The following is an 18,987-nucleotide window of genomic DNA, read 5'->3' as shown; positions in this document are numbered from 1 at the left end:
TCAATGTGGAGTTTCTCCTCTTCAAAATAGTCATTGGCCGGCGGTTGCTATGGTTACGTGAATCAGCTCAGCTCAGCTGATGGTTTGAGGTAGCTGCACCAATCCAGCGGTGTGACTCGGAGTGATGCTGAGGAGTTCCGGCAAGTGATTGGGCAGCGATTGCACCATGCAATTAGGGGGAGTGTGCCATAGACGCGAGTAGGGCACGTTATATTAGCAGCTAGTGTTTCTTTTCTCCCTCACTCTCACGCCTCACGCTCTAACAAAGGAGTTCATTCTTCGGGTGCAGCTGAAAGAGATCAGAGCAGGTAAGGGGGTGGGGAGGGGATTCAAAGCAGAATTCTAAGTAGAATAAGATGGGCATCTCTGTGCGAGTGAATCGAGATATCAGCCAAAGGTAGCTGTGTTGGCTATGAACAGTTGGGAAAGTACTTCGAAGAGGTGTTCAAATTATGCGTGGTATGGAGAATGCCCTGGGGACATCCCATGAAGCTGATTGGTGGGAGATCCAGGACAAATAAAAGGAAGTACTTCTTCACACAGCGCATAGTTCAATTATGGAACTCCCTACTACAAGATGTAGTGATGGCCACCCATTTGGATGGTTTTAAAAGGGGGTTGGATAAATTCCTGGAGGCAAAGACTATCAATGGCTACTAGCACATAGTGCTATCTCTAGTATTTGAGGCAGTAAGCCTGTGTGCACCAGTTGCTGGGGAACATGGTTGGCCACTGTGTGAACAGAGTTTTGGACTAGATGGACCTTCGGTCTGATCCAGCATGACTCTTCTTATGCTCTTAATGCTCTTAACAAGGCACAGTTGTTTAGTAATTCTCTGGAGATGGCAAGGAGTACTTGTGAAATTGGCAGCCAGCGGACAACAGGTTGCTTACAAAATGCAGCCGAGAAAGAAAACGTTGCCGATAATTCCCCGCCCCCGTCTGTCTTTCTTTCCTTCCCCTTCCCGTTTCAAGGCCGGCTTATATAAGGTGACCATTTTGGATTCCCATTAGGATTAATAGTTTGGGTGCAAGGCTGCCTTGCCTTTCGTTCCATTTTCTTTGCCTTGTGTTCTAATGACAACGCCTTTTGAGAGTTACATAGTTAGACATACGTGTCTGGTCTTCTGAACACACACGCATGCACCATATATGTGTTTGCCCACCCTAAAACGAAAATAGCCAGTTGATACAACCGATTGGAGTCAAATCTATGCTGTCCTTTTGAACAGGGTTCAAAGAGTTCAGCATCTGGCTGACTGCAGCTTAGGAAAACGTTAATAATTATGTTGTGCAATTGTCTGGTGTAGAGTGAACACGTTCTTAACGTCTTTACATATAGCACAGACCCAGTGCCATCTTAACGCATGGGCACACTGGGCAGTTGCCCGGGGGGGCCATGAGCATAGGGGCCCCATGCTAATGTATGCACAGACCAGAATTTAACACTAATTTTAACATTTGCAGAAATGAAACGTACTGTGCGCCTGTGCCATCTCCGTCAGTTTATTTTATCGATAATTTACATTTTTATTCCTGTGAGTGGTTGTGTAGGCGGGGCCCAGTGCACTGCTTTGCCCGGGGTGTGTGTGTTTGTGCTATAATGCTGTTAAAACGGCCCTGAACAGACCTCACATATTCTGTTTAACCTGTAATCCTGGTTGGGAGCGCCATGGCAGAAACTGTGTTTAGCAAGAGGTTTCATGTGGGAGTTGAAGCAGGAACAATCATCCATATGCATAAGCAGCCCAAACCATTAAAGTTAGAACAAAATGCTTTAGAACAGTACTGACAACTGTTGGGGCCCAGGACACACTCCATATGCAGTTTTCAAACGGTATTCATAGTGTCATATCCTGCTTATTGTAGAAGTTTTCCTGAGTTAAGCAAACTTGAGAATAGGTGTGGTGGAGAGGGTATTGGATCAAGTCAGACCAGGAAGACCCAGGTCCAAGTGCTCACTCAGCCATGAAGTTCACGAAGATCCTGGAGCAGTTTCACTCTCAGCCTAACCGACTTCTGTATTAGGATGGGGGTGGGAGGGCTGTGTTTATGTAACCTGAGCTTCCTGGAGGAAGTCTGGGATTAACATGAAACAAAAGAGAATTCATTACATAAAGCAATAGTTATTCACTGAAGATACATTTATTTAAAAGTAAACTAGTTACATAGAATTTTCTCTCTTCTCCCACCCCCTTTCATTAACTGGCAGGCTTTCCTTGAGATGAGTTTTGTTTGGTATAACTTTTCTCTGTGTCTCTCTGGTTTGTAACTATTTTTAAATTTGTGCCTTATTTTGAACTGAATAAAGTCTGGAACGCCAGCAATATTGGCTCCACCCATTTATCAACTCCAATTTGAGAAGATGTTCCCACAGACAAAGGTGGTGCATGCGAACAACACCCACTTACGTACTTCATCTACTATTCAGAGAGCAGAAGGTGGAGGGAGAGTTATCAAAGCTGCCCTTCATCATGGGCTGCTTCCAGATGAGGGCTCCTAGAACTAGTAATCAGAAAGCATTGTGCAGCTATTCCATATTGAGAACTTTATATGTTAGCCAGTTTGTCTTCTTTTCCAAGCTAGGTGGCAGATCAGCAGGCAATATTTGTGCATCCTTCTATGAGAAAAACAGCAGCCTATGGCTTTGCAGTGCATTCCTTGATACACATATGTATTGCATTCTTCTGAGATGGAAGTTATTCACTTATGGACAAAATAAGATTTCTCCAAACACAGCATATGTTAGTACTTGCTTTGTTTATACAAATACATTGGCTCATACAGCAGCATTTTTCTTCTTTATGCTCGGGGTTGGGCTACATTCACCTTTTGAACTGGTATAACCAGGCCAGTAAAGGAAAGAACGTACTTTATATTTGTATAACTCATGTTATATGTGCCTTGAATAAATAAAGTTGTATTAAGTTGCTAGCTTTTTTCTGCTGTGGTTCCGGTCAGTTTAGCAATAACAGTGAAACATTCAGCAGGTGCAGCTCTACTCAGTGCATACATAGGTGTTTCTCAGGGCAGCGGAAGTGTGGGGGCAGGGGTAGAGGAAGGTGGCCATCTCAGTTTATACTGGTAAAAAAATATTGGATTTTTGCTGGTATCTACATCAATAAAAGTAATAGAAGGAATTATTGCATTTATATTACCCGTGGATCCCACAGTTCTATGTACATTGGTCAGAATGGTACCATCTAAATATAAATAGGTCAGTATGTTCTGTCTGAATACTAGCAACAAAAATGGAAATAAACTACAAATCCCATCAACAGGATAATGGAAAGGAAATGTAGGGCATAGAATAATATGGGAAGAATATGTAACAAAGCAAAGTTTCACTAGAATATTGAATTAAAATTATTCAATATTGGAACTGGAAATGTCTATATCAGAAGGTGGGAAAGCGGTGTTAAAAGTCATATAAGGAAACTAAATGATAAGCTTAAGGGCACAATCCTATGCATGTTAGGCAGAAGAAAGTCCTACAAGTTGTAGGGCTTCTTTTCTGTCTAAATATGGATAGGATTCCACCCTATTTATATTAATATCATTTATATAACTAGATGGTTAATATTACACACATTTTGATTTTATGTAATTGTTTCTGTGTTTATTATTATCTTCATTATTTTATGAAATAACTTTTAAAATATAAGAAAAATATTAAATCTGGTGCAGGAGAATTGGATTACCTGTTATTGGGCACTCTCACAACTTGTGGCTGTCCAGATGTTATGCTGGCTAGGACTGATAGGAGTTGTAGATCAAAACATCTTGGTCACAAGATGCCTTTCACTGCTTCTACACATGGTAGATGTGTCATCTATAATTACTTTGCTTGTCAGTGCAGCAGATGAGTGATTGATGGCCAGAAGAGCCTGGGGCAATATGAGTTTGCTGTCTATGCAATTATAGGAAAGATCTAGAGAGGAGTGGAAGGTACCTGCCATTTCCAGGAAAATGCTTGCCATTGTGATTGTGTACAACAATCACAAAACTGAAGCACCAGCAGTAGCCGCATGGAAAGGCAATTGGGAACACACAATTTTGCATTCGGGAGGATGTGAAAACTAAAGTTGCTAAGCAGTGCTTCTGTTGTGGAGTCAGTGTGGGGGACACAGGAAACTACAAGGGCATCTGTGATTCAACATATTGCAAGGGCACACAGCCTGGAAACTCAAACTCCAGGTCCCCAGACTAGACACATAATAGCTCTACAGCTCAATCCTTTGTATGTTTACTTGGAAATAAGCCCTACTGAGTTCCATGGAATTACTTCCAGGTAAAGTGTGCCTAGGACTGTAGCCTTAACTATCATCTCTCCTACCAACTCAATGGATTTGATCTTGAGATCCTTTTCTTATCCTTGCTGCTAAACTGTAAATGACCAGAATAATTGCTATTACAGATGCGTTAATGGCAAGTTTATGAGTATTAGCTGTAATGTATATGAGAAAGAGGCTCTTGCCCGAGCTGTGCAGTTTGTACATCTTTTTTTCTTTCACTTGGTCTGGTATGGACATCATACAAGTAAATAGTTTCTGTGTGGGACAAAATAATAAACCTGAGAACATCCTATCTTAAGGTTCACATTTAACTAAAGCAGGGCTGGGCAGATTAGATTGTAGATTTGGATCTTCTGGTAGATGTATTTATTTATTTATTGCATTTCTATACCACCCAATAGCCGAAGCGCTCTTATTGAGGTACATCAACAAAGATTTCTGACTCTTTTAACAATGGCACTTCAAAACCAGTTTAACCAGAGATGACTGGAACAAAACATGTGTTACGCCACAGGAGATTAGTCCCATCATGCTATGTTCAACTCACCCCAAAAAAACCATGTTGACTGCTTCCAGCCTGGTTTCTGTGTTCTTCACAGAGAAAATAGAACAGAAACTAAATGATGCTAGCCCACTTGGTAGAAGTCTAAGAAGAGGCTAGTAGCTGGGTTACCATGGAGGCAGTTCCTTCCTCCCAAGGTCACTGTGCAAAAACACAGGCTAGCTATTTATATATTACTAACTTTTGAGGGATTATTTGCAAGGTTGCTTTACACTGTCACACCTTCACATCCACAACTGTCAGATGTCTGAGACTCAAGCCACTGTTAGGAAAGGAAAGACCCAATGGAAGAAGGGAGCATACTTTAATGGTAGAGTAGATCCATTACACCAGGGACTGGTGGTGCCTTTAAAAATGGGTGGAGCCATTGGCACCACACCTTCCTTCAGCTCTACCCACCAAAGCTGTTCTATCCTAGCTCCATTCTTGATGACCCTCCTCTTAGGAACCCCCATGTTCACTAGAAGTATCCTAAATACCAGGTGCCTGGTTTGGGCCCAATCTTCAAATCGCCATTGGCTTAAGAATTTTGAGCGCATCTTTACTCAAGTTAGTTGTTCAGTCTCACTTGATCATCATCATGCAAAATGGGGAACATTCTGAGCAACTACACAAGGTGCAAGAATGAATAAGATAATGAATGTGTAACACCTTACATATTTAGAAGTGCTCTGCAGATCGGTGGTGGGGGGTGAGGAATAGTGAGAGAAGAGTCAAGATTGACCCCTATTCCTTTCCTATTCACTACTGAAACCTGAAATGGGACAAAAACGGGTGCTTAAGTTCTCTGGGCCTATAGGGCTCCTCCTCTTGCTCCCCCCTCCCCCCTCTGTTTGGAAGAAGCGCTATAGGGAACTAGTGTGGAAAACTTTCCTTCTCTTCTACATGTGCAAAAGCAGTAGTGTGTGGTGGAGGAGAAACCACAGTATTCTACCCTCTTGTCTGTTCTTCAGGGGGCAGGTTAGTACTTGCTGTCTCTTTCTCCCACAGATATTCCCAGTGTGACAACACCAGCATTTCTCTTATTTCCCAAAACTTGAGCATAGCCTTATATGGCAAAACTGTGGGATTATTTGCTATCTTTTTTTAAAAAAAATGTTTAAAATTAGCAGCCACAAGCAAATTCTTTTCTGGACAGTCTACCATTAGGTTCATTGTGCCTAGACTTGCTTTAAACAGACTTTATCTCTTATCTCTTCTTTGGTCAAAAGAAGGGAAGAAAGAAGAGGATGCAATTGGAAATATATTTGCTTCTTTGCAGAAAAAGGTAACTTGGGACAAAAACCTAAAAATTGAAATACTTTTGTTCCTCAAACAAAACTGTAAGAAGAAAATTATATACCTATTTTATTTCAAAGTCACACTGGAGTGTTTTTTTTCCCTTCCAAGTAAAGTATACTACTTAACTTCTTTATCTTTTGATAACCCATGGAAATCATTAAGTTCCCTTTCTTTATTTTTCAAGCCAAAGTCCTTAAATATATAGACTTTAGACTTACTTGTCATGTTGTAGAAAATGGTATATTTCAGGTTGGCAGGAGTCAATATTTAGTTCTCGTTTGTAACTCACCCCTTCTCAACGACTGAGGGGCAGGTAACAACAACTTTAAAAAATCAAGAAAACTAGGCACCCAATAAAAAAAATAAGCAATTAAACGGAAATTACCTATCACCCGCTTAGCTTCAGCTACTGCATACTAGCTGAAAGGAAAGTTTTAGAGTGTTCATTGGAAGCATTTAGGCTCTGACTTAGACGAGCTCTTTGGGAAGAGTTTTCCATTGCTTTGGGCACCCAGTGGGAATTCCACTCTGTGAGCCCTTGCTGTTCAAATGTCACACATAAATGGTACAGTCACACTTGGTTATCGTAGTGGTTGTGCTGATATAGAGGAGACTATGCAATTTTCGAGCTATGTCAATTCCAATCCAAGCTTTATAGGTCAGAGGCCAGCATCTTTAAACTGTCTAGAAAACAACTGGGGGACAGTGCAGATTTTGGAGCACTGTGACCCCCCTCAGCAAAGAACTGTTGTACCTGTATTAATGAAAGCTTCTGGACAGGAGGCCCAACATATACAGTTTTAAGGTTTATGGAGCCTGACCAATATATATTTACTTAGTCTTAGACGAAAGTGTGACAAACCCCACCTTATACTGCTCCTTTATTCTTTTTCCTTGAACCAAAGGACCCAGCGCAGGTGTCAAGCGGTTTGGAATGCTGCAACCATCCCTGTGACATGCCTTTTTCTTATGAGGGCCCACAGCTATACAGTACCCTTACTCCCAAATTCTCCCAGGTACTCCAAGGACCACACCAGTTGTAATTAAATGTAATCTATTAATAAGTAAGTGCAGGTACAAAAGCTTAATGGTTTCCTCAGTTCTCAAGCGTAATGGTTATAAAGCACAATGCGTAATGGTTTCAGTCAGTTTTTTCTCTTATACATTTCACAATATAACTTCAGATATTGGGCTATACCAGGTGATGTGACAGTTTCAGTGGTTCTACAACCTCTGGGAGCATGAAAGTAGCTGACAAATGTTAATCCTCCATGAAGCATACATTTCACAATATAACTTCAGGTTCTCCTGCTTACTCCCCACACTAATCCACTCAGAACAACACAGCACACAGACCCTTCCTATCTCAATCTCTATCAATCTCTCTTCCAAACTCCAATCCAAAACTCATCTCTAATCCCCATCATCATCATCTGATCTCATCTCATTTCATATCATCTCATACCTTCAGTCCTGTCAGCAGAAGCATATATACTCACACAGTCCTCCAAATCCTCTGATGCTCTCACACCAATCCAGACGCTCCACACAAACATCGAATCAGCACTCTCCTTCCATCCGACACTCACTCCCCCTCTATGGCTTTATACTTACCAATCTGCTACCAATACACAGTGAGTACCTTCTTTAAACTTTTCAATCATTCTTATTAATTAATAAACCTTTATATCAAACTCAACATGACAGCTTAATGCAGTAGAACATCACAGTAAGTCCCACTATATTCATTGGTCTCAGGGATGTGAAGGCTCAGGGGAAAGGGTGCTTTCTTCCACCCCAATAAAACATTCATATCTTTAATTGGACTCACAGGTAAGTGTCCACAAGATTGCAGCCTGAGAGAAACTTTCTAGGTAATTGTGTAAAAATATATATTTGGGGAGGATCCAGATAGCTAACCCCAAGATAGTTTTTTTTTTTCCTGCTGTGGGATACTTGCATTTTCCCTGTTGGCAGACAAACATAGCCTATGGGCCTTATGCTGGCCAAGTTCAGGTATGAAAACAAGCCTGCATGAGTCAATGGATTTCTTAAAAAATGCCTTCTGCCATACCAGCCTTCCCAGATCTTATGAGAGGCCTTTCTTTAGGGTGACCATATTTTGGAAACCAAAAAGGAGGACAAGATGGCTGCCCTGAGTGGGTGTGCCCACCAACATGCCCAGCCCCTGAGGGGGGGTGCCCACCCAAACATGGCCTTGGTCACATGTCTGATTTCACAGCACACAATTAAGACAAACCTGTTCTACATAACATCTTAATGTTAAAATTACTGAAATAAAGAACAGGTGAGATATTCAATGTATCTGAACAGATGCCTATTATCACAATGTTAGGCAAGGATCTTTCCTTCCTTTTATCCAAATATCTCCTGAATTTACACTGCCTCACTGTGCAGAGAACAGAAATCCCAAACAGGGACCCAAAGAAAACTGCCCAAAGAAATGACAGAAACAAATCCCATTGATTTCAATAAATACTCCCAGATAAATGAATATAGGACTGCAGCCTCTTCACATCTGTTCACCTGACTCTCCTGCAAGCCTCTCCTGTCAAGGATAACTATGCACTCACAGAGCCTGGCCTCGTGGATCATGCAGCCAGCAGGTGCTCTCCAGAAAGATGCTTTCAGAGAGTACGAGATCCAGACACTCTCAAACAAGTCAAGCCAAGCTACACTATGTTGGGACAATTCTGGGACAAGGCAATACTTTGCAACCAACCAGACATAACAGTCATAAACAAAAAAGAAAAACACACGTATCTAATTGACATAGCAATACCTAATAACAAAAATGTTGCAGAAAAGGAAGAGGAAAAGAGAGGAAAATATACACCACTGGCTATGAAAGTTAAAAAAACTGTGGCAACAGGGAAAAGTTACAATTATTCCGTTAGTCACATCTGTCACCAGCATCACATCAATAATTTTTTTAGAGAAAACTAGGCCTACCAAAACACATCCACACCAACATCCAGAAAGCAGTCATACTTAAAACATGCTCAATAGATAGAAATTTCTGAAACAGTAAAAGACAGCATGACTTGGCAAAGCCTGTCACGTTCATCTAGAAAAAAACACAAGCAAGAAAAGGGAATAATGGGAACTCTGTTAATTTTTTAAAAAGATTTTTTTAAAAAGAAGAACAATTATCAGCAATTGTTACAAAATTATCAGCAATTGTTCATCATGCCAATTATTTTAAGCAAACTGGAGAGGAAGGTCTAAGGGTGAAACTGGAGAGGAAGGTCTATTTTTTGATTATTTAAAAAATTAATTGCTATCTTCTAGCACCAGCTAAAGACCTACTTCTTCCTTTTCACTACAGAGCAAGTACACACAAATCACTCAAGCAAGCGAGCCAAACCACATACCAAAGAGGATGGCTAAAAACAAATATCTATGTTGGGAAGTAATTTCCTTCATGACTCAGAATTCCTGATCCCAAGCATCAGCAAAGGTTTTAGGAAATCTTGCTCATATTGGCATAGGTGAGATATTTTGCTGGTCAGAATTTTTCCTCAGTATAACTCCAATAGAAATATCTTAATGGGAGACTTGCTGGTGACAGGTTACATTCCTTCATAGTGCTACAGTGCTTGAATACACATGAAACTCTGGTGCACTGTGTGTCCTTGGAGTGTGCCACACACATGGGAGCTTCTAATAATGGATATTAGTGAGAACCACCAGCCAGTTTCCACAGTAATCAGAGAATTTTAGCCAGATAATAACATTACTAAACACCAAGAAGCCGTTGTTTATATGTCAGACTGTTCTGGATCAGCCAATAAAATTTGCTCCCATAGGAAGCCACTTTTTTATTGTTAAACAATCATACAATTTTCTTATTTTCTTTGGAGTTGTTGAAGAGATCTTGAACTTGGACTGGGCAGAGCTAAGGATGTTTCCGTGGTGGAGCACAAGCTCTGCTTGCAGAAAGTCCCAGGTTCAATCCCCAGCTTCTCTAGCTAGCGCAAGGAAAGAATCCTGCCTGAAACCCTGGAGAGCCACTGGCAGTCAGTGTCAACAATATTGGGCTAGATGTACCAATATTGGTACATCTAGACCCAATATAAGGCAGCTTCCTCTGTTCCTAAGACTCTCTCTCTCTCTCTCTCTCTCTGTGTGTGTGTGTGTCTGTCTGTCTGTGCACACTCTGCTTTTATGTACATTCTTTGTACTCAAGCTACCAAGATTGAATATGTGCTACCTGTATTTTTCATATGTTATATTAATAGGTACACATTTCTTTGTATAACTTTAAGGAAATACGAAAAGCAGACTGGGATCTTTAGCCTTGTGAAGATAGTGATAGCAGTAAACTATAAAATGTGTCAGAATCAGCATTTGGAAACATGTAGTACACAATGGTGCAATGTCGTACAGACTTGGTTTTGTCTGTTTATCTGTGCTTCAGATATTGAGTCTCTGCCTTTATTTGTCTTGTGTGTTCAATAGGATCTTTTGTTCAAGGTCTCTGGCTTGCAGATAGTTGTGCCTTTTGAAAGTGCCAAAGTGAAAACTGGAAGTAGTGGTGAGCGAGAAAAATACATACATGAAAGTGAGACTCCAGATGCTACAAAAAACAAAGGTAGCCAGATAGGCCATAAGCAAATTTCTAAAATCTATATTACTGTAATGTTTTTATTAGGCCTACTTAAAAGTCACAAAAATGTGCAAGCTTTTAAAATCTTCAGATCAACAGGCAAGATGTTTCAAAAAGCAGGGAGTGAGGTGTGGGCGGGGAGCTGACTTGATATGGAGGAGGAAGCTTAGCCGATATTGGGCTACACCAGGTGATGTGACCGTTTCAGTGCTTCTACAACCTCTGGGAGCATGAAAGTAGCAGACAAATGTTAACCCTCCATTCTTGACAATATAAAATCCAGCTGTTACTCAGAACTGTCTCTATCCTGGGCAAGCCAGGCAGGTTCCTTGGTCACCAGGGCAGTTAAAGCCTTGCAGATTCTGCAGTTTGTGTGCACGCCTCATCTAGAACTGTCCTTTTAAAATGACTTCATAGTTCAAGATGAAGCTTTTAGCCCTTAGAGCTACAAAAATGAGACAACACATGGGCAAGGCATAGTGAAATTCCCAAAGCCAGAAGAAAGGCTCAGCAGAATTTCCCCCATGGTCAGGAGTTGGTGTATGAGTGAACCACATCTTTGCCCTCCCTGTGGTTATCAAAAGCAGAATAAATACAACTCACAGAATTTCCTGAATGGGTTGAAAATGTTTTGTAGTTAACGGTTTAATATTTGTGTGTGTGTCTTCCCTTCTGCAGGTTTCAATGACGGCTCGAAGGGAAACTCAGTTTTCTGAAGGCAGAAATAAAAGTGTCATGAATGGTAGTGGAACCTCCCAAGGACAATGGGGCAGAGCCTGGTAAGAGGATCCTACCACCAGAGAAACACCCTATCTTTATGCCGTGGTTCGGGAGAGGGAATGATTGATGGAGGAAGGGAATTCTACCAGTCAGGACCTAGCAAGGACTGTTTGGCTTGAATCTCACGTAGGCTGAAGTGCCTACAGGCCCTAGGAAACAGGCAATGAAGAGTGCTCATAACATGCCAGAAAAGAAAAAAAAGAGGTGGAAAATGGTTCAATTCAATTTTCCCTCTGCCAAGCCTAACCCCTGCAACCTGGTCCTTGTATATTCAGGCGGAAGTGCAGTTTCTGTTGTCTTGCTTGCTTTGCTATAATGGAGGAAAGGTTCTTTGGGAAGAAATGGGCATTATTAAAAGGAATAAACCCACGGGGGTTTGCTATTTCATCACCCATGGGTCAAATGCATCTTCTGGAGCAAATTACGGCTAAGTATTTCCAAAGTCATTCAAGTGGGAAAGCATAATATGTCAGGGAACGGGAAGGTAACCCCTGGCCCATGTGCCTAATCTGGCCCACGGGGTTGCGCAGTGTCGCCTGCAGAAGGGTTGTTCTAAACACACACACACCAGCCTGTATAGAAAAATCCCTTTGTTATCGCCAATCCCTGTTATCGCCAGTCGTTCACATAGCAAACTTGCGTTTCTTACTATTTATAACAATCTGCCCAGTACCACACTTGGGATTATTACTGTCTATGACAGGAGTGCAGAATCTCTTCCAATCTGAAGGTCAAATTCCACTTTGGAGAAACTCTTGAGGAGTACAACTCAGCTGTGGATGGGGCCAAAACATTAAAAAAAAATGCCCCAAATAACAGCACATTTTAGCTCAAAGGTTTTACTTCCTGTAACTGAGCCTTAGGGGAGGCACTTCAGCCTTTTAGAATGGGGGAGGACTGCACAAAAACCAAGAAAACACCCAACGATTGGCAGTTGCCAAGGAAAGGCATGTGGCCTTCTGGGCCCCCCAGGTAGGCTGGATTTACCTCCCCCCCTCCCCGTGTCTGAACTGCACCTTGGTCTATAGTGACCTTAGGCCAGCCATATCCATGTTAAATCCTGAACATACTAGGGACTTCCCAGTTCAGCAAAATGATCTCCTAGTTGAATAAGGTCGGTTAAACTATGGAATTTGCCACCTCAAGGTGTAGTAATGTCCACCAGGCACAGGCGGGCATTGGCAGATGGGCACGAAGGAGCTGGTATCTTGCACAGGTAAGCCATAGATCTCTGGGGAAGTCATTCCCAGCAGATCCAGCTACCCCCCAAGGATGGCTCCCAGGCAGGCAGAGAGGCAGGCACAGATGGGCATTGGCAGGCAGGCAGAGAGACGGGCATTGGCAGGCGGGCATGAAGAAGCTGGTACCTTGCACAGGTAAGCCATAGATCTCTGGGGAAGTCATTCCCAGCAGATCCAGCTATCCCACAATGACAGCTCCCAGGCAGGCAGGAAGAGAGGCGGGCACAGATGGGCAGGCAGACATTTCTGCGGACACAAGTAAGTGAGCCAAGGATTGTTTCCATTCCAGGCCAGTATTGCAAACCAGCCCTGTTAGGCGGGAACAGTACAGACAGATGTCTTTCGCAACTTCCATGGTTGCCTGATGTGGCTCTACGAATGGGGCACTTTTCGCAGCCTCAAAAAGTGAATGGCGGGAACAAGTTGTAGAAGCAGGAACCTCTGCCTGCTGCTTCTTCTGCTGCTGTTGCTTCCAATCCAGTCCAGGACTGGCCTGTTTGATTTTCACATCGGGAGAGGCAGCCTGGCTACTGGTGGTGGTGCCAGGCATTGCCTTGTCCCCTGCTTGCACCTCACCCAACCACAGATGGGTGTGTAGTGTGGTGCTTTGCCCTCACCTTTTGGATGCTTCTGCAGTGTGAGCAAAGCAAACACAATCACAGACACACACACAGTCACAAACTCTGCCTACAGCTTTTGCAGAGGCTCATGGTGATGCTGATGCCCACCAGGCATGAAGTATGCTGCTTTAGGGGAAGATTCAGCCTGCCTACGACTACTGTGGTAGTAATGAAGAGACTGCCTGACTTGACTGAATTTGATAAGTACTATAACAGCCTGCCTGTATGTAAGATGAAGAAGGCATCGCCTTACTGAAAGAAGAATGGAATGATTCAGAGTTGATTTTGTGAACTGAAACGCAGCCACTAAATAAAATGCTAAGGATAATGATCATAACAACAACAACAACAACAACAATAATAATAATTTTTAAAAAGAAAAAGCCTGCCTGCCTGAACTGCCTGTCTGCCAACCGAAGGTGGAATTAAAGGGAGGGGAGCCTGCCTGTCACTCCCCCCGAGGGCTTGAGGGTGGGGTATCCCAGCAGAGGCAGACCAGCTGCTCCACTAAGTCCGGCTCCAAGTAAGAGCGGTGAGGGGTCACTATGTTGCCTGCCATAGAGAACACCCCCTTCCTTGGAACACTGGTGGGTGGGCAGCTGATTCGATCACTGGCCACCCACGCCGTATCTGGCCAAATCTGGCAGCGGGATGACCAGTAGGCCAGGGGGTCCATGGAGCAGTCCTACATGGGCTCTGCCAGGTAACGCTGCATGGTGGTTGCAGCAGCATCCTGGCCGGTGGCTGGAGCAAGTCTCTGCCCAACCATGGAATGCAGAGCCTATGCCCAATACCCCTGGCCTGTGCTCCTGCTGGGAGGGGGATGCAGGTGAGGCTGCTGCTGCTGCTGCTGCTGCTGGGATGCAGGTGAGGAAGAGGGATTGGATGAGACTGGGGAGAGTGTCTCAGCCTGCTGCTGCTCCTCATCACCCACATCCTGGAGGACCACCAACTCCTCCTCCTGCCCCTCCACTGTGCTGAGGACCTCATCTATGAGGTCTGGAGACAAGTCCATCAGCGGGCTAGCGGGCTCAAGCAATAATGAAGGAGTTGGGGATACTCCTCCTCCTCCTCCTCCTACAATGCCACTAATGCTGCTGCAGCCTGCCTCTTGCAAAGGGGCACTTTTCCCACCCTCAAAAAGAGAATGCCGGGCGCAAGCTGGAGAAGCGGGTGCGTCTGCCTGCTTCTTCTCCTGCTTCTGTTGAGGAGCAGCCAGCCAAGGATTTTCAAAGCAGGAGAGGCTGCCTGCTTACTGGTGCCAGCCTTGCCTTGACCATTGCTTTCAGCATGCCCAGCCTGGCTCCTGCTGCCTTTTCTTATGATGAATAATTATTATGAATAATAATAAAAATTATAATAATAATAGTAATAATAAATGTATTTATTATTTGGGGAAATGGGACAAGTGTGTATGCTTTGCCCAAACTTGATTTGAATGGTCAAACTTTATTTGCTTTTTGCACTTAACAAGCAGTGCACAGCAAACACACACACACAATCACACACAGTCCAAAGAAACACACACACACACACACAGAGTAAGAGAGAGAAAGAGAGGATTTTTTTTGGTATTTTTTAAAACTTTTTTTATATAGAAGAAAGAAGGAAGATGAAACACAGTCACAGAACACAGGGTTTAAAAGAGGGGGAAGGGGGTGGGGGTGGGAAACCAAACAAACAAACAAACACTCCAAAAATGAAAAAAATATATATAATCAAAGTAAGGGAAAAGCACAAAGCAAGCAGTCAGAAACAAACAAATACACAACCCAAGCTAAATTTTATAAGAACGAAGTGTGGTACATTCAATGGGACATACTCTTAGGTGTGTATAGGATTGCAGCCATAGTTATTGCACATAGAGAGCAAAGCCTGATCTCAGCTGCACCCTGAACTGGTTAGTGTCCTCATTAATTCAGATAAGCATGGGTTTCACAAAGGCACTTTGAAAAAGTTTTGATTCTCAAAAGACTAGATGCCTTTTTCACCAAGAAAAGATTTGTTTATTTAGGGTGACCAATCGTCCGCATCTGCCCGGACAAGACCGGAAATGGGTGGGGAAATCCCGTCTGGCCGGAAATGGCCTTTCCCTCCCTTTTGCCAGGGAAAAAAGGCTTCCTCAGCTTCTATCGGGGCCTCTCCTTGGTCGGTGTCACCATCGCGACCAAGGAGAGGCCCCAATAGAAGCCGGGGGAGCCTTAAAATGCTTATTTCCCAAACGCGGAAACACCGGGCTTAAGACCCGCCCACCTCATCCAATCGGGTCTCTCCTATGACGTCGACGTCATAGGAGAGACCCGATTGGATGAGGTGGGCGGGTCTTAAAGCCGGGTGTTTCCGCGTTTGGGAAACACGTGGTGCTGGGGGCTTCTTCTATCTGTTGGAGCGTCTCCTCCATGGAGACGCCGGCGACGACCAAGGAGATGCCCAATAGCCGCGAGAGCCATGTATTCCCAAACGCGGAAACACTCGGCTTAAGACCCGCCCACCTGCTCCATACGGGTCCCTCCTATGACGCCGACGTCATAGGAGGGACCCGGATGGAAGAGGTGGGCGGGTCTTAAGCCGAGTGTTTCCGTGTTTGGGAACACCCGGATCTCGCGGCTATTGGGACGTCACGTCCCAATAGCCGCGAGAGCCGCGTGTTTCCCAAACGTGGAAACACCCGGCTTAAGACCTGGCCTGCCCACCTCATCCAATCGGGTCTCTCCTATGACGTCAATGTCTTGGGAGGGACCCGTATGGAGCAGGTGGGCGGGTCTTAAGCTCGGTGTTTCCGCATTTTGGAAATTGGGGAGTCTCCTTGGTCGTAACCTGGGCATTTCCAGGGCAGGCAAGGAAGGAGACAACACGCTGCAGGTGCTCCCTGCTTAAGTAAGGGTTCTTCCATTACTAAAATCAGCCTAATTAATTTTTTAAAGGAGAGGAAGGGCAGGTGGGTGTGGGTCTGTGGGAGAGCATTGCACTAATCTAATTTTTTAAAGAAGAGGAAGGGCAGGTGGGTGTGGGTGTGGGTGTGGGTCTGTGGGTGAGCATTGCACTAATCTAATTAATTTTTTAAAGGAGAGGAAGGGCAGGTGGGTGTGGGTCTGTGGGAGAGCATTGCACTAATCTAATTAATTTTTTAAAGGAGGGGAAGGGCAGGTGGGTGTGGGTCTGTGGGGGAGCATTGCACTAATCTAATTAATTTTTTTAAGGAGGGGAAGGGCAGGTGGGTGTGGGTCTGTGGGAGAGCATTGCACTAATCTAATTAATTTTTTAAGGAGGGGAAGGGCAGGTGGGTGTGGGTCTGTGGGAGAGCATTGCACTAATCTAATTTTTTAAAGGAGGGAAAGGGCAGGTGGATGTGGGTCTGTGGGAGAGCATTGCACTAATCTAATTAATTTTTAAAATGAGGGGGAGGGCAGGTGGGTGTGGGTCTGTGGGAGAGCATTGCACTAATCTAATTAATTTTTAAAAGGAGGGGAAGGGCAGGTGGGTGGGTGTCTGTGGGAAAGCATTGCACTAATCTAATTAATTTTTAAAAGGAGAGGAATGGCAGGTGGGTGGGTGTCTGTGGGAGAGCATTGCACTAATTAATGCACATGATAATAATAATGCATATAAAAATGTAATAAATAAATAAATGTGACCGAGGCCACACCCCCTTGGGGGCCGGACATGTTGAGTTGGCTCCGCCTTGGGGGTGGGCATGTTGGGGTGGCCACGCCTCCTGAGGGCGGCCATTTTGTCCTCCTTTTTGGTTTCCAAAATATTGTCACCCTAGTTTATTTGCTCAGGCATCCCAACATGGCATGTGAATTGAATGGTTGCTCTGATTTGTTTTTGCTTGTTTCTTTCCTGCTTCCCCCCCCTTGTGTACATTTTAATTGTGATGTTATATTGATGTAGTTTAAGAAGCTGCTGTGTTTCAATTAACCATTATGAAAATTAGCCACACTTTTAGCATCTGGAAGTGAATGTTTGTAAGGATGATGGTATTAATAGCATGAACTTGCACAAAGGTGTTTGCTATTTTAGAAAGATTGCCTGAAAGGAAAGGTGCCAACACGAGCAAACCATTGTGTATTGTTATGTCGGAACTGGGCCATAGTCAAGGCACCATCTTGTTGCAGCTATGCAGTTCTTGCTTTGCGTGATAATCCCCGTTTCTCTGTATTTCAGGAAAGTCGACTTGTTTTCCTTAGCAAGTGTCATCTTTCTACTCCTGTTTGCCCCCTTCATTGTGTACTATTTTATAATGTCGTGTGACCAGTACAATTGCTCTCTAACTAAGCCAGCTATTGACTTGCTGACGGGGAAAGCCCACCTCTTGGATATCTGGAACAAGACACCACGATTGACCTGGAAAGCTGCAACCCTATATACTTCTTGGATAATTTTCCAAGTACGTGTCTTAAAATTTGTCCATTGAAACTCAACAGGATATAAGTAATGCAACCTCAGGCATTTGATTAATGTTAAGATTTTTCTGATTGCCATTTTAGAGTTACGATCAAAGCCCATGTTTACAAGAAATTTGGGTATATAGGTTGTTTATTACACTGATCTTCTTCATTATCTGTGAATGGTACAGGCGATCATCCAAGCCTCATATTCAGCCTTCTACACTGAAATATTCACAGTTGTAGATCTTAAAATATAAATGAGTTAAATCATGAGACGTTGTTTAGTATTGGAAGCCATGTCGCATCCAAAGTTATGCCTGAAACTATGAATACTAAAAATGTAAAGGACTAGTGGGGTCTCAAATCAGAAGTTGCCACCCCTGCCCTTCATAACCTCCTGATGTAGCTTATAGATAATTCAAACTCTTTATCATAAGGAAGTTTGATGCTCATAAATTCACTTTGTTACAGGGGTTTTTGTTCATGCTTCCTGACTTTTGCCATAAGTTTCTTCCTTACTTTCAAGGAGGAGTGCAAGAAGGTGCTGTGACTCCTGCCGGTAAGGTCTTTCTTAGCAATACTTTACTTCACAAATCTTTCTAGCATTACTAAGAAACAAAGTCTGGGGAACAATGTATTTCTCATGGGCTTCCTTTTGAGTCATGTGCATGGCCCCCCAATTATTATTTCCCTTCCATGAGTGTTGCTGAACATGTTTCGCAGCAATGAATCCCTGTGTCAGGAAAAGCAATATGCATAACAGCCCTCCTAATGGATTCTTGGAATGCTGGAAGGGTCCTGACCCTTAGCTGCTCTCTTTCTTTCTCCCTCCCTCCCTCATTCACTTAGATTTGGCTTCACAGAGGACTCTTGCCTCCTCTGCAATAAAGTGTATGCTTACTTAGATGCATCAGAGCACACTGTAGAAATTCTTTTGACTCTGCTCAGAAGCAGCATGCTTCCAGGTAAATGCATTTTGATGCCTTGGTGGCAGACATCTGTGGAGTGCTGAGAAGTTGTTGTTGTTGTTGTTGTTGTTGTTGTTGTTATTATTATTATTATTTATTCAATTTATAGACCACCAGTATACAAAATCCCCCATGCAGCATGCAAAGTTAAAAATAATTTAAATAAGATAACGCAATCAGTAAAATAATACAGCATAAAAACAATATATAATGGTCAGC

At 43.3% G+C, this 18,987-nt stretch overlaps 1 protein-coding gene across 1 annotated transcript in view; it reads left to right on the top strand.

Moving 5' to 3' along the window:
- Nucleotides 1–209: 209 nt before the first annotated feature.
- The window catches only part of LOC134392769 (7-dehydrocholesterol reductase-like), a 39,746-nt gene continuing 20,968 nt past the window's right edge, over nucleotides 210–18,987 (top strand). The window contains exons 1-4 of the mRNA XM_063117372.1: nucleotides 210–308; nucleotides 11,447–11,547; nucleotides 17,577–17,799; nucleotides 18,272–18,359. Coding sequence (XP_062973442.1) covers nucleotides 11,453–11,547; nucleotides 17,577–17,799; nucleotides 18,272–18,359 — 406 coding nt within the window. The 5' untranslated portion in view covers nucleotides 210–308; nucleotides 11,447–11,452. The remainder of the gene's footprint in view (nucleotides 309–11,446; nucleotides 11,548–17,576; nucleotides 17,800–18,271; nucleotides 18,360–18,987) is intronic.

Source organism: Elgaria multicarinata, chromosome 2 (assembly GCF_023053635.1).
Source record: "Elgaria multicarinata webbii isolate HBS135686 ecotype San Diego chromosome 2, rElgMul1.1.pri, whole genome shotgun sequence".
NCBI classification, from domain to species: domain Eukaryota; kingdom Metazoa; phylum Chordata; class Lepidosauria; order Squamata; family Anguidae; genus Elgaria; species Elgaria multicarinata.
Note: the sequence above shows the minus strand (reverse complement) of the source record. Positions and strands in the feature narration are given on the sequence as shown.